General features: G+C 46.4%; 1 protein-coding gene across 12 annotated transcripts in view; it reads left to right on the forward strand.

Moving 5' to 3' along the window:
• The window catches only part of LOC139767676 (transcription factor 12-like), a 115,725-nt gene that overhangs the window by 74,940 nt on the left and 27,227 nt on the right, over positions 1-13,558 (forward strand). For 2 of the 12 annotated variants that reach the window (XM_071697219.1, XM_071697223.1), the window contains exon 1: positions 12,088-12,704. The exons of 3 other annotated variants lie outside the window; for them this stretch is intronic. In XM_071697219.1, the coding sequence (XP_071553320.1) occupies positions 12,237-12,704 (468 nt within the window). In that variant the 5' untranslated portion in view covers positions 12,088-12,236. Of the gene's footprint in view, positions 1-12,080; positions 12,705-13,558 lie in introns of those variants that run through there. 7 more of the 12 variants (XM_071697214.1, XM_071697216.1, XM_071697221.1 and 4 more) reach the window with 7 other exon arrangements.

Genomic DNA, 13,558 nt, shown 5'->3' on the forward strand with positions numbered 1-13,558 from the left:
TCCTCTTCCTCCTCCTCTTTCTCCTCTGCTCGACGAATAGCTACGTACTTTACCAACCGACCGACCGAGCGAGCCGAGTTATTAAATTTTTAATGTGTCTAAGTTGGTACAGTCTCCCTCTTCACCCTCTTTCATCCTCGTTTCTCTCTCCAGCGACTCGACCGGGCAATTCAACCCCACTGGCTGAGCGAGAACGAGTATCGGAGAGTCGCGGGGGAGAAAAAAAGGGGGGAGAGTAGAACGAAACGAGAAACAAGGAAGGGTGAGCGAGAAAGGGAAGTCGAGAGAGGGATCTGTGTGTTGTCTGTCGCAATAAATTTATGAATTGTTCCGAATTACACGGAAGCTCTCGGCTAATCGAGTTAACGCACGCCGCGTTGGGGGTAAGCTCGAATTTTTTCCAGTCTGAATTTGTCGGCCACTCGATACCATTTAAATTAACAGTCGCAATTAAAGTTCAAATACATTTTGGATATCAATTGGAATTTGTCGGTTTTAAACAATGCAAATAAGGGGAAGCATATCTTGCGGAATACATGCATCATGTCTCGTTTAAGATCGACGTGTTATGCTTAAGTTTTTCTTTTAAAAACAATAGGGATATGTTACTCCCGTATTAAACTTGTCCGCGTAATTGGATAGACACAAGATATCCATCTGATGACTGTGCGTTCGCATTAAACACTTGACGTTGGTGTCAAGTGACGGCTGTCAAGGATTGTTTGCGTGTCATCTACGTAGAACCTGCGAGCACCTTACCGCCACAAGCCACCGATCGTCTCGATGATAAATCGATAGGAACGCGCGCGTGCCTCGGCACATTGAATAATAGCTTCCGGATGTTTTGGAAATTCTAATCGTCTCCGATGCTAAATTATTCGCCGGAATAGAGGACTGGGTTATCGATTATTTAAGGATTATCGGTCTTGCCGTAAATTGACGCGAAGCTATTTCTTGAAGCTACGTCTGTCAATTCTGCTAATTGGCATCATGGTAATACGCTCATTTAAATTGCAAGTTAAGTGTTCGATTTGTCGGGAACAAATTAAATTAATTCCCGGTTTCTAGATTCGCGAAGTGTTTTAGCGCGCAAGAATAAGTAAGTGCAGGATAAATATGAGGTCATATCTAAAATAGACCTCACAAATTATCTCGCTCTCACACCGAACCCCCTCAAGTCTCATCCGATCTCGTACATCGTGATAACGAAAAAGCACGCGATAGAAACAACCGGCGGACGAAGGGTGACGTCAGTTCGTCAGCAAGAGAGTCGTATATCTGCGGGCGAAACTTCACGAGAAAGACACCGTCGCATAAATTCGCGGAAGTCGCAGTGAGATTCGACGTTCGTCTATCTACTTTATCTAAATGACACCGTCAGGATCCACCATGCGGACTTTATCCCATTATTCGCATGCGTCTACGTTTCTTCACGGACAGCATTTTCGAAGCTCAAACGAAATCGATTGTCGCGATTTTAAGCGTTCCGCGCTTTTCACCGGGCATTTAATTACGCGCGCGAACTGCGGCACTTAATTCGGCGAAGCGGGGCCGAATTTCAGCGACGAGGGAGAGGGAGAACGGTGGCGACCACTGTTAAATAACAATTACAGCGACAACGGAGGGAAAGCAGCCGCCGAAATGTCCGTGTAACGTCAACCGGCGGTAATTTAACTGCCGCCTCCATAAACAATCATAGCCGGGGCCATAATTATTATTGTGCAGCGAGCGCGGGTAGCAGGGACCGCGCGAGCGACTGGAGCACATTGTATGCGCGCTGCGCGCAGCGACAGTTAAATCGCCATCGTTAAATGTCCGGCTTTACGAGTGTCGTTGAATCGACGTTCTGTTCGTTATCGCCGCAAACTGCCCTCGCCCGCCCATTCTCTCTGCCTCCTCCTCCTCCTCCTCCTTCTCCTCCTCCTCCTCCTCTTCCACCCCGCGCTCCCCTTTTTTTCTATTATTCTTTTCGTTATCGGAGTCAGTCGCGAGTATTTTTGCGTCACCCGTTGCGTGGGAGACTTCCGGCCGTCGCTTTAAAGTGTCACGTCGCGGAAGTCCGCCGCGAACGCGTCTTTTAACTTGCGATGGACGTCGCGATTCTTCGAAATCTGTCAAGTGAAATCTCTTTCTCGCGAGATGTCGGATGAAAATTGAAAAAGGATCGAAATTGATACAACACTGGTGTACGTGTGTATGCGTGTGCGTGCGCGGTACACTTCAAAGATGTTTCACGCTTTTCGCCAGATCTGTACATATGCTTACATAGCGATACGACAGTAAAATATACAGAAGCGGACGCAGAGGCGCGGCGGTGTAGACAAGATACGTAGAGGCGTGTTTGGCCTTACGAAATTTACATTAGCGATGAGAACGACCAATGTCCTACCGGGAAAGGCTTGACGTTACCATTTTGACGAGACGAAGGCTCTGTACGCTTCTATACGCATCACAAAAACAACGTTGTCTACCTTCTGCCTTCGAGTCGCGGGTATGACATTGATTGTTCTCGTTCCAGGGCGACGATATAAAAAGTACGTTCACGGCTCTTCCAAGTTCGGATTCGCGACAATTCTGCCTCTCGGCAGAAGTTGCTCGCCGTGTACCTAATGAATCTTTCAAAGTACGAAAGATGCGCTGTTTTCCCTCCTCGCGAATACCATAAAGGGGGTCGGCTCTCGAGAGGACAAAAATGGCGCGTTGTCCTGTCGCGTTGTCCTGTTTCGGAAAAAGACTTGTCGTCGCAAGTCATGCGCGGTGGAGTTAAGGCTCATTTACACCGATCGATTTCTAAACGATGTCGAGTTACACTGACTTTCACATAACTTGTAAAATAATTTATATATGTAATAAGGGAGATACGGCAATTGCTCCAATATATTAAAATCAATACTTATAATTTATTAATTTATGAGTTAATAATGATTATACAATGATGATTATGTTGGAGTTATTTTCTTGTATTTTCTTTTCTAGGATACCATTAATTACGTATTTACTAAGCTACATTAATTACCAATAAAACGTTTTATTTCGTATCAATTACGATCAATTATAATAAATCTTAAAAAATATTGGGGCAGTAATAAAAAAAATTATTTTTTTTATTAAGAATCGTTTAACTCGGATGAATGTTGAATTGTCGTGATGCGCAAGTCACATGGCCTTGGCAAAGGAAGAACGATGCATTCTGTTTTCCTCTTTGTTAGTTTGCGAACAAGTCCGCGATGTCCGTAACGGAGACGCTATTCTTCGGGGACGCATCAATCGCCGAGTGGTCTTCGCGTAAATGGCTTCGCGCTGTCGTTTTCGGCCGTCGGAAGCAGCGTAGATGGACAATTGACACCTTCCGTGGATAATTAGTTCCGCGAACATTCTGCATAACCTTTTTTGCCTCTTTATTCTCATATTGTTTTATATCTTCACTGAATAAATGAAGAAAAATAATTCTCTCCAAGCTATAATGACGATGATTTTTCTCTCGCTTGCAATATCAGTATTAATTGATGAAATGAGATCAAATTAAATTTTATAAAATTTATAAAGTTTATCTCGGTCATCGCTGACTAATTTCTATCTTTTTTGTTTCAGGTAAGTTCAATACCGAGCAACAACAAGAGCCACGAGAACGCTTCCGTGCGAGAATCGTAAACGCCAACTGCACTCACGTGAGTCGTCCGCTCGGTTCCTAACGTGAGCGTGAACACGTGGGTAGTCGCGATCGTAAGCACCGGGCGTGCTTAATTCATTCAACTTTCTAACAGCGCGCCTACCCGACGCCGCTCGTCGTTTTCCACGCGGGCGCGGGCGCGGAAATATTTGTCATTCGTGTGTTTATGCCGCTTCTTTATACAGCTGTAATGTACAGCCATTTTACGTGTTTACCTATAGCCGGCACGTTAATCTTCGACCGCGCCTCGTGGAAAACGATCTGTAAATCTCGCTGGGAAATCGTAAGATTCCGCGACGTCGTCGAGAAAGTCACGATGTTTTACAAGCGGTCCCCATATTTATGACGCAAAGTAATACGTAATGTGCGTACAAATGTGTCGTGGATTTTATAACGTAATGTGTGACATAACATAACAAACGATTTTTAATATTTATCGGGACGGATATCGCGAGCTCTGCCGCCATCATGTCTCTTATGTTTTTTATTATGACATAATTTTAATTCCATATTTTCCTCACGACTAATTATAGGTAGTAGGAACCCATTAATTTTTCTTGCAAAAGCTTATAAATATCACTTTCCTTTTACGTACGACGGCCGAATTAATTTCCGGGTCGACAAGTGCTCTGAATCGATAATCTAACGGTACCGGGACGCTGTTAGAGATCGATTAAATATCTCTAAGCTAAGCATTGTAACTCCGCGCAAGAGTGCTTATCTGCATTGTAGATCCTTTGTTTCTGTCACGCTTTGTTCGCGACAGATAGGATCGCAGAACGACGAGATCAATGTCGGCGAAATTCGCGTGGACCGAATGGTAGTGACACTATTTTTTTCTGCGGTCTAAAACTATTTGATTCTCGAATAGATCGGGCTTAAAAAACTGACCGGGACTACTGTCAATCAATGGCTCTTCGCGCAATCTTGCTGTACAGGATATCCCAAAATCTCCGCTCTTAGCATTAGTGATGGATTGGAATATATTTGTGTAATCTCGAAATAACGAGACGTCCCTTACGTCCAAATGGAAGGTAAACATCCCGTTTTAATGCACAAATAATAGATTGCATTTCATTAAGCAAATTAATGATTACTGAAAATGAATAATTAATGATTGCAAAGGGCGCGTTATCGCCGCGCCCGCCGTTGTTCCCTTCGAAAATGCGGCGAACTGTTCACGCGGGGTACGTCAAACGCAATGTTCAACGCGCGTGAAATTTGCGGTAAATAACATGTTTATTTTATGCAACTGGTATGTACAACGAATTATTTGTTGCGCGCGTGTGTCAAGACGTGGCGGGATATAGGTGGGAGAGCCTTGATTTTAATTACGTGTTTATGCAAAATCAGAGAAATAGTTGACAGCGGAATCTCGATCGGAGCATTTAGATAAAGTGAACGGTTATTAACGAACCTGATATTCCAGGTGTATAATACGTTCTCAAGGGGACTATTTCCAATGGGGAAGGTCTCTCCGCGTTTCTCTCTCTTGCCTTTTTACTTTTATCCAACGCTATCCTTTGTCTCGTTGGCACGCGAACGCGTGCGAAAGAGCGACAGGCAGGCTGCGTTTTGTTTCTCGGTGATTAACCTTTCGCCTATCGACGATAATGGTCTTTTATAAATATTTAGCTAAACATACACCTATGAAAAGCGCATGTTACGCTTAAATGCGCCGTATGACTGCATGGAGTAAGCAACGCGAGTCGAGTTCTCTCGGATCCCGCTTCGTTCCGTGAACCTGGCTATCAGTTTTTCTCTCCTACTTCCTTCCTTACCTTGTACCTTTGCTTCTTCCTCCCTTTCTCTCTCTTTTTCTCTGTCTTTGGTCTGTCCCTTCTTGGTCTCTCCCTCTTCGTTTGTCTCCTCCGAGCGCGCCGTCGTCGGCGACAGGCCGTCTGGCTGGTTCTCGGGTCTCCTTCCAGGTATTATCACATTAGATACAAAAATCGCAGACAGCCCGAACGCACCATTGCGGTGCATTCTACCGGGAAAGAACGTCTACTGCGTCGACGCGTGGTATCTCTTAGACAACGTCGTCTCGTCCTACTCGCTTGTTCGATCTTAGCTATCAATTTCTTCGTGCTTCCCTCGTCCTCTCGTTCCCTCCCGATCTCCCTCACTTCTTTCTCTCTCTCTCTCTTTCTTTCTAACAGATTGCATTACGTTGTGTCGGCGGCAGGCAGTCTGGCCAGTTTACTCTTCAGTGGCTAGTTCCACCTCTCTCTTTCTCTATAGCTGTGCCTCTCCCTTCCTCTATTCTCATTCCTTTTCTAGCCGTTCATTCTTCTCTCGCGCACCTTCACCGTCGCTGCGCTACCCACGGACACGTTCCGTACCTGTCCCTCGTGCGTGTGCGATACCTGTCTTGCGTGCGTGTGCGATACGTTCCTCGGCTCCGACCGTCTCCTTCGCCAGCCAGTCCTTTAAAACCGGTACAGTACCGATAGAAAATACAAATACCACCACGAACACGCCCTTTTGCCGATTAATCGTTTTTCCCCCCTTTCTCGCGGACGGCTAAATCTCGGAGCAATTAAGCCTTGAATTCCTATCAGAGCAGAGTTCGATTAAAACGGATGGGGAAATAAAACTCGATACTTCCTTAAAACTTAAACTTTTTTAATTTCTATATAAATACGTTACAAAACGTGGACGCGACGCGCAATTGCAAAATTATTATGTAATTTTTGTCGAGAAGTTTTACTTCGCGCGATTCATCGTTCGCGGGATTCTTTTTCTCTCTCTCTCTCTCTCGCAAGAGAAAGAGAGACAACGGCTCGTTTCGCAATGCGATCTCTATGCTCGATCATTCCGCGCCGTACAGTCCGGCTCGTTAAAAGTGAACGTTCTTGTTCCGCCTGTTTCCAGCGGAGTTGTATACGCGATTCGATGACGACGAGAGCGACGACGACGACGACGACGAGGACGACGACGATTATATGTTACGCTGCGCGTATATGTAACGCACGCGGCGGCTAGATTGAAATCGGTACGGAGAAGAAACCGAGCCGAACTGGTTGCACATGAATGGGACCATAATCATGCGGGGACAACGAGTCGCATATGCTTAGAGGGTCTGTGAACCATCAGCGAGGGAAAGAGTGCGGACGCTTTTTCACCTCTTCTCTTCTCGCTCAGCCACGTTCACGATATAAATTCACGCCCGTCTCGAATGGATCGAGATTTTATCCGATCGTAAATGTCGGTCGATCTCGCAGCGCTCTCGCGCTAATTCCGCGCGATCGCGGATTTGCAATCTTATGTTCTGACGCATTCAATGAATTATGTCGATTACGACCAAACTAGAAGAGATGAAATGCCTCGTGCAAACTCATTTGCGGAATAGAAAAAAATCTGTGATTTTCAGATTTAATAATTTATTTACCCCTTCAGCTATGGATTTCTTAGGACTTCTTTACTACTTAGTTTATAATTTTATTATATTTTTAAAGAAAAATAACATTTTATTCTATACACAATCAATGTTGAAAAATACAAGATACAACAGCGAATACGTATATAATATAGAGAGCAATTATTTTTTTATATCGAAAATAATAGTCTTTGGGATTTTATGTGTAACATTTATAATTAAGGATTAATTCAGAAATGTAAAGCAAATATTTTTTCCTAAAGATATATACGAGAATTTTTTCACTTCTCTTCACGTCTCTCGAAGAATCAAAATATAAGAGTAATCGTCACCGACACGCCGATTACTACACAATCCGCATAATATTTCATCTTGACTTTATCGAGAATCGCACGAGTCGATTTCGACTTCTTTATTATCGCAATTTGCGGTGAGTAAAAGAAAAAAGAATTTACCTGCCGGTGACGCGGTTGAATTATTGCACGTCGCAACTCGATTCGAAAGGACATGTCGTCGTCGTCGCAAGCATCGAGATATCTAGGTGAAGGTGTGCGATTAGGCACTTTGCGGACCGCGGCAGTGGTACGTTTACCAGTTTCGTTGAGCAACCGGTAAGTCGCGCATTGATCGACGAGAGTTCTGCATCGCCCGCTCGCTCGCTCGCCTCGTTGCTCGAATTGCTACCGCACTTCACCTCGCGATCCGATCCGGATCGATGGTGAACTACCTACTCGTTACCTGTATGCGCGTTACCGCATCGATCGCGCGATTAGTATGTCCATTATACAGATAGAGGAAAAGGTAATAGGAATACGCGCGCGATATATCCCATTATGTCATTGAATCGTGAAATGCGACGTTTAATTCTGTGGCTTTAATTTCACGTATATCCCGCGCAATATATTCCAGTGATACGAATACAGATTACTCCGACTATATCGCAGGTTTAAAACCTTTATCTCGTTTCCGAAGATTCGCAGTTTGATATTTCGATTGTTTTTTTCCTGCAATTATCGTAATAGATTTGGTAGAAAATGTATGGAGAGAAATATCGCGACGCGGCGATTATCGCGAGTGCCACGATCGGCCCTTGTTACAGTCGACCTCAGACTCTCCCGTAACGTTCACCTTGACTTAAATCGCGCCAGAGGTGATTTCGTCGATCGCCGTCGCTGCACTCGCGGTGTCCGCAGCTCGCTCGACTTGCAGCATCGAGCCTCTGCCGTTGGCTTCCCTACCTGTTGCACGTCGGACCAGGGCTGGTTTTTCCTCGGGTTTACCTCCCCGTTTCCACTTTGCGTCGCCGAGGAGCTCAGCTGCCACGGGGATCGGAGTCGCGTCTGGAATTGCGGAGGCCGTGGACATCCGTTTAATCGCATTCGCGTCTTTTTTAAGCCAGTACGAATTCCCGAGATCTTGAACGCCCCCGTGCAGCTCCCGAAATAATAGGTACTTCGAAGTTGTTGTGCTCCAGCCATTTCTCAGCTGTTATTTTTACATTATTTTACTACCGATATTCGAGCCGGATTTTCAGAGAAGCACGGTTGAAATGAGCGAAATAAATGATAAATATATCGACGTAAAGTAATAACCCGCATCTTTGTCCGCGTTTGTCTGTAATGAACAAATAATTAGCAATTAGTAATAGCGTGTGGATGCTTTTATCCCACGCAGCTACAATTACATCTAAAGGCAAAGCGATCGTCTCGATTCCCGATCTTCTTTGTTACCGTTTCAAATTCCACGGCATTATTTGTGAAAAATCGACCTGGATCTCTTCTCTCTCTCTCTCTCTCTCTCTCTCTCTCCGGGCGATTCTCTCAAGTTCTTTAAACGTTCGCACGCACGAGAGAGCGAGTCGAAGATCCGTCGGACCTTGACGCCGCTGTCGATGCAGCAGTAGATTCCGCTCGCGGAGAATCGATTCCGTGAGCCACGAAAGTCAGAACAAAGGAATCGATTCACCCAGTGGCGACCACCTAATCCTCACAAAGCGCCTCACGTCGCCACGAAGTCGAAGTTTACTTTTCGTGCTCAAACATAACTCGGGGGCTTTCGGAAGCGCGTTTGCGCGACGGCGAACGTAGAGGCGGCGGCGGGACGTGGGGGGCCGGGACGAAAGCTGGGACGATGAAGGAGGAGGACGAGAGCGGGCCGGGGAAGGTTAAACACACATAATCCACCGTTTTCCGCTGTAACTCGTAACTCCCGCTCGTATTTTCTGTCGTTTCTCTCCCCGGTTCACCTTCCTCCTCTCTTTCCGCCTTCTCCCGCCTTCTCGCTCCATTCGGCCTCTTCTCCCGAAATCCCTCCGCGGATAAACTATTTCTGTATTCCCGCGGCGCGGTGCTTGACGAGAGATGGAGAGAGAGAGAGAGAGAGAGATGCAGCGGCGTAATGCAACGAGCTGCATCTTGGAAACTTCGAGAGAATCGAGTACTGTCGTGGCTTAATGGGCGATGCGGGCTCATTTTTTTACGAGTTAGTGACGAATTAACGAAACAAAAAGACTTTTTTCTCTTCGATAGATTTCGCTTGAACGAGCGATCCTTTTCTAAACTCGATAGTATATCTTCGGTGAGATATATCTCACTTATCTTTTATTTTAATACAAGATTTTAGCTTTCTTCGACTCTTCCAAATTTATATGTTTAATGGATTTTATTCTTATCCTCTGTTTAGCAGTTATTTACTTACAGAAAAGAGAACAGTTGTAGCGTTGCGAAATTGTTTATTAACGTTGGGCAGAACGCATGAGGGATAGGCGAATTTTTTCGATTTTTGATAAAGCGAACAATTAAAGATTAAGCATTTCGTAAATTCTGACGAGTCGTGCCGACTGCGAGAAATACTAAATCGATAGTATCGCATTACGGCCGATGGCTTGGAAATAATGCTCCGATGCCGCGCCGAGGTATTTGACCCCTTGTAAAAAAAATGAAACGGAAAGTAATAGGCGATTAAGATATCGCGCCGATCCACGATTAATGATCCGGCGTGAAACGAGGGGCAGATAGGCAACCGTTGTAAACAACCGCTCGCCCCCTCGAATCAATATCCGATTCGGTTTACACTTTTCTATGATCTACATTATTATCGAGTGAACGTTGCGCTATTAAATATTATCCGAGATATTATACAAGCTTTTGCGGCTCGATTCTGCAGTAATCACGAAAGCGCCCGAGTTTAATTATGTCGAAAATCGATGAAAGGAAACGATAGCGAGCCGTGCGCAAGTTCTAATTTGATCAATATTGGAAACATCGTAAGAGGGATCGTAACAATTTATGTCAGAAATATAAAAATGCAATTCTAGACGTTAATCATTCTAAACGCAATATCGAAGGCAATTTTATGTTATTACGTGACAAATCGCGCAGTCATATCGCTGTCCTTCTTCCGGCGCAGCGTCCCGATCTTAATTCCCACGATTTTTTTTCGCGCGCAGACGTTACTCGACTCTCACGCGGAGTGCAACGCTTGCATTTCGTCTGCGGCGGAGTGCATACGCGCGAAAGACTGCAAGCGTCTCTTGTGGGGTCGGGCCGAGAGAAGCGGGAGAAAAAGAGAGAAAGAGTGAGAGAGAGAGAGAGAAACGTGCCTACATGGAGCGAGAGTGCATCGGTGCACATACACGCGTAAGAGACGTCTACGTATGTACCGCAAGGGGGGAGTAAGCACACTTGCTCTGTGTATCGTCTGGTGGAGGGGTGTGCGCTGGACCCCAGCCTCCTCCGTGCCGTGTGCGGTGTGTAGCCTATGAGTCGGGTAACACAAAACCAGTCGTCTCTCTACTGCAGGCTAACCAGCTGGCCGTTGGCTTCTAATCCTTTCTCTATCTTTCTCTCTCTCTCTCTTTCGATTGTTTCCGCCGTGGGACGTTTCGCGCGCGAGTGCATTTTGTGTGTGTGTACATGCTATAATTGCTGTTTGAAAATTTCGTACATTAGTAGAAAAGTCCCCGATGTGGAGAATGCAACAAACCGATCGGACGAGGGGGACGCTGCACTGCGAAAACCGTATGTTGTGGCAGATTCGTGCATGACACTGTGTGATGCAATTGCGTTCGCGTCAACGTGAGTCCGCATATTACGGGCGAGATTCGACCAGCCCGCGAAAGTGGAACCGCGGAGAACCGAGTGCGTGTAGACACGGTCGATATGTTTTGCAAAAATAGTAGCACCGCCTCCTCTTGGCGTCGCGATTCAACGCGTTTAATTGGCACGCGAATCATTTACGTGGAATTCTAGTTGAAGACTTTTCGGTCCCGATATTACGGTGAATAAGTGCGATTTGTTTTATAAATATAGCTCGTTATCGACATCCGCCGCGGCCTCAAACGTGCCAAAAGCGCGTAATTTCGTCGTTCGATGATGGATTTCGTCGATTTGTCGAGCCGCCGAAAATTTCGTCTCATTTTTCGAGACGCAAAGTCAAAGACGATTCTTTCGTCGCGAAACTCGTTTTCGCTCCGCGACTTTCACCAGTGATTAACGATTATAGCGAGCAAAGAGTATAACAAAACGTTGCGCCGATCCACAATAATCGGCGATCGCGGCAACGCGGCAACCTCCGATTAAACTCCGCGCGCGCGAGCGAGTTCTTGAGTTTCACTAAATGTTAATTCGTCGTCTCATGTATCTGGTGGCGTGACAAATAGCGTGGCTTCGTGACGCTCGACGCAAGGCGTTTCGTCGTTACTACGGTCACTATTTGGACGGTGACAGAATCCGCGCGATCGCCAAACGGTGGAGCGTGCCAGTCGAGTGAAAATTCGACTTGCGCGAATATTGGAAGACGTTCAAAGGTGTCCGTTTCGGAATATACCGCCGTCGACGACGAGTCGCGTCGACAAATCGCGGATTGGAAGGTTTACGTGCATCAACGCTGGATCTGTGTCAAGGCGGCGAGCGCAGCGTGATCAGTGGTGAACTGTCAAACGTATCGCCGCGACAGTCACCTGCGATTAATTTCATCTCTCATTTCACTTAACGCGCTGTCACCGAGGAATCCCGCTCGTAGAAAACATTTCAAGCGACGAGTGCCGCGCAGTAACGAACGCGCGGATGTTCAAGATCTCGCGATTTTGTAATCCGGGTGGATAGACAGCCGTTTACAAGTTAGGATTTATTTGCTCAGCAAGAGCGACGGCGAGAGAAATTACTCGATACCGCGAGCGGAATCGAGATGGATCGTAGCTTCAAGAACAACGCGGACTTTAAAATGAATCAACAGAACTTCAAGCTGAGCGATTTCGGGATCGACGTGAAAACCGGCCACGAGCCGAAGGCCGCTGGTCAGAGTAATCAGTGTAAGGTACGGCGAAGTGCTCAGGTCAGCCAGCGGTACGTTCACGCGGAGAACGCGCACGTGCGGCAGATTTCGATGAGCTCGGGACGACTCGCGAGCGGCTCGAATCTGCTGCAGGTCGCGTGCAATCGTTCTCGCGCCGGTCCGCTGGTGACGTCCAACGGCAACAACCAGCACAGGAACAGCCCGAGTCAACTCGGGCAGTTGCAGAACGCTGCGGCGGCGGCGGCGGCGACGGACCGATTTCAGACGTCCAGTCCGAGCAACCTGTCCGGAACCGGTCCGATCATGCAGCTCAGCTCGTCGCCCAGTTATTGGAAACAGTACGGGGGGCAGGAAAGCGGGGTAAATATAACGAGAGGAATTGAAAGGAGCGTGTAGGGAGTACCGTGGGAATACGAGCTCTCGATCGCCTTTAAAGCCGGGAACAATGCGACAAGCGGAGAGATTTTGCAGCCTGATTATCTTCGTTGTTTATTAGAACGGATTGATTTCGCGATTATCAGTGTGTGAATATTATGCGATCGGATAGCGTGCTGCGCATCGATCACATAGCATCGCAATAGCTAAGACGCGTTAACCGCTAACGATAAATTCCTATCGATTTCGGCGTTGCCGAAATCGTGTCTGTGAGGGTGTCCGGTGCGTGTCGGAAATTTCACGGCTCGTAAATCCCAGGGCGAGTCAATGTCTCGCCACGAACGCACTTCAATATCCCAGCTGAAATTCGCGTGATATTTACCACTCGACCGCGAACATTGCGTTTACGACTCGAGCACCTGTTATAGGGGAGAAACACTTTTAATCCCTTAACTTTAATCTTAAAAAAAAAAAAAAATTATTAACTTAGTTCTTGTACGTGACTTCGAGTTGGTCTCTGTATCTCTTATCACCACTTTATATTTTATAGCGAAACTGAGGGTAACTTTTTAAATTTATCTTGAAAATATAACGACGATACACGACTTCTTGATAATCGAGCGAGGGAAAGCGAGACGTTATTTGGTCCCGGTAGCGATCGTTGCGACAGGAAGTGTCTCTCTCGAGGTTCAGCCTCGACCTAGCCTCAAGCACCGTCGCTCTCATGTCTAATGTTTGTCTCTCTCTCCACGTGGAGTTGTATTCATGGCGCGTTTCGCTCGCAGAGCTAATTAGTATGTGCCGCAGCGCCGCGTATTAGACGGTGGTCACGGTTGCAT

This window comes from Temnothorax nylanderi, unplaced genomic scaffold (assembly GCF_030848795.1).
Source record: "Temnothorax nylanderi isolate EJ_2023f unplaced genomic scaffold, tnyl_v1.0 TNYL_tig0011_pilon, whole genome shotgun sequence".
Classification (NCBI taxonomy): domain Eukaryota; kingdom Metazoa; phylum Arthropoda; class Insecta; order Hymenoptera; family Formicidae; genus Temnothorax; species Temnothorax nylanderi.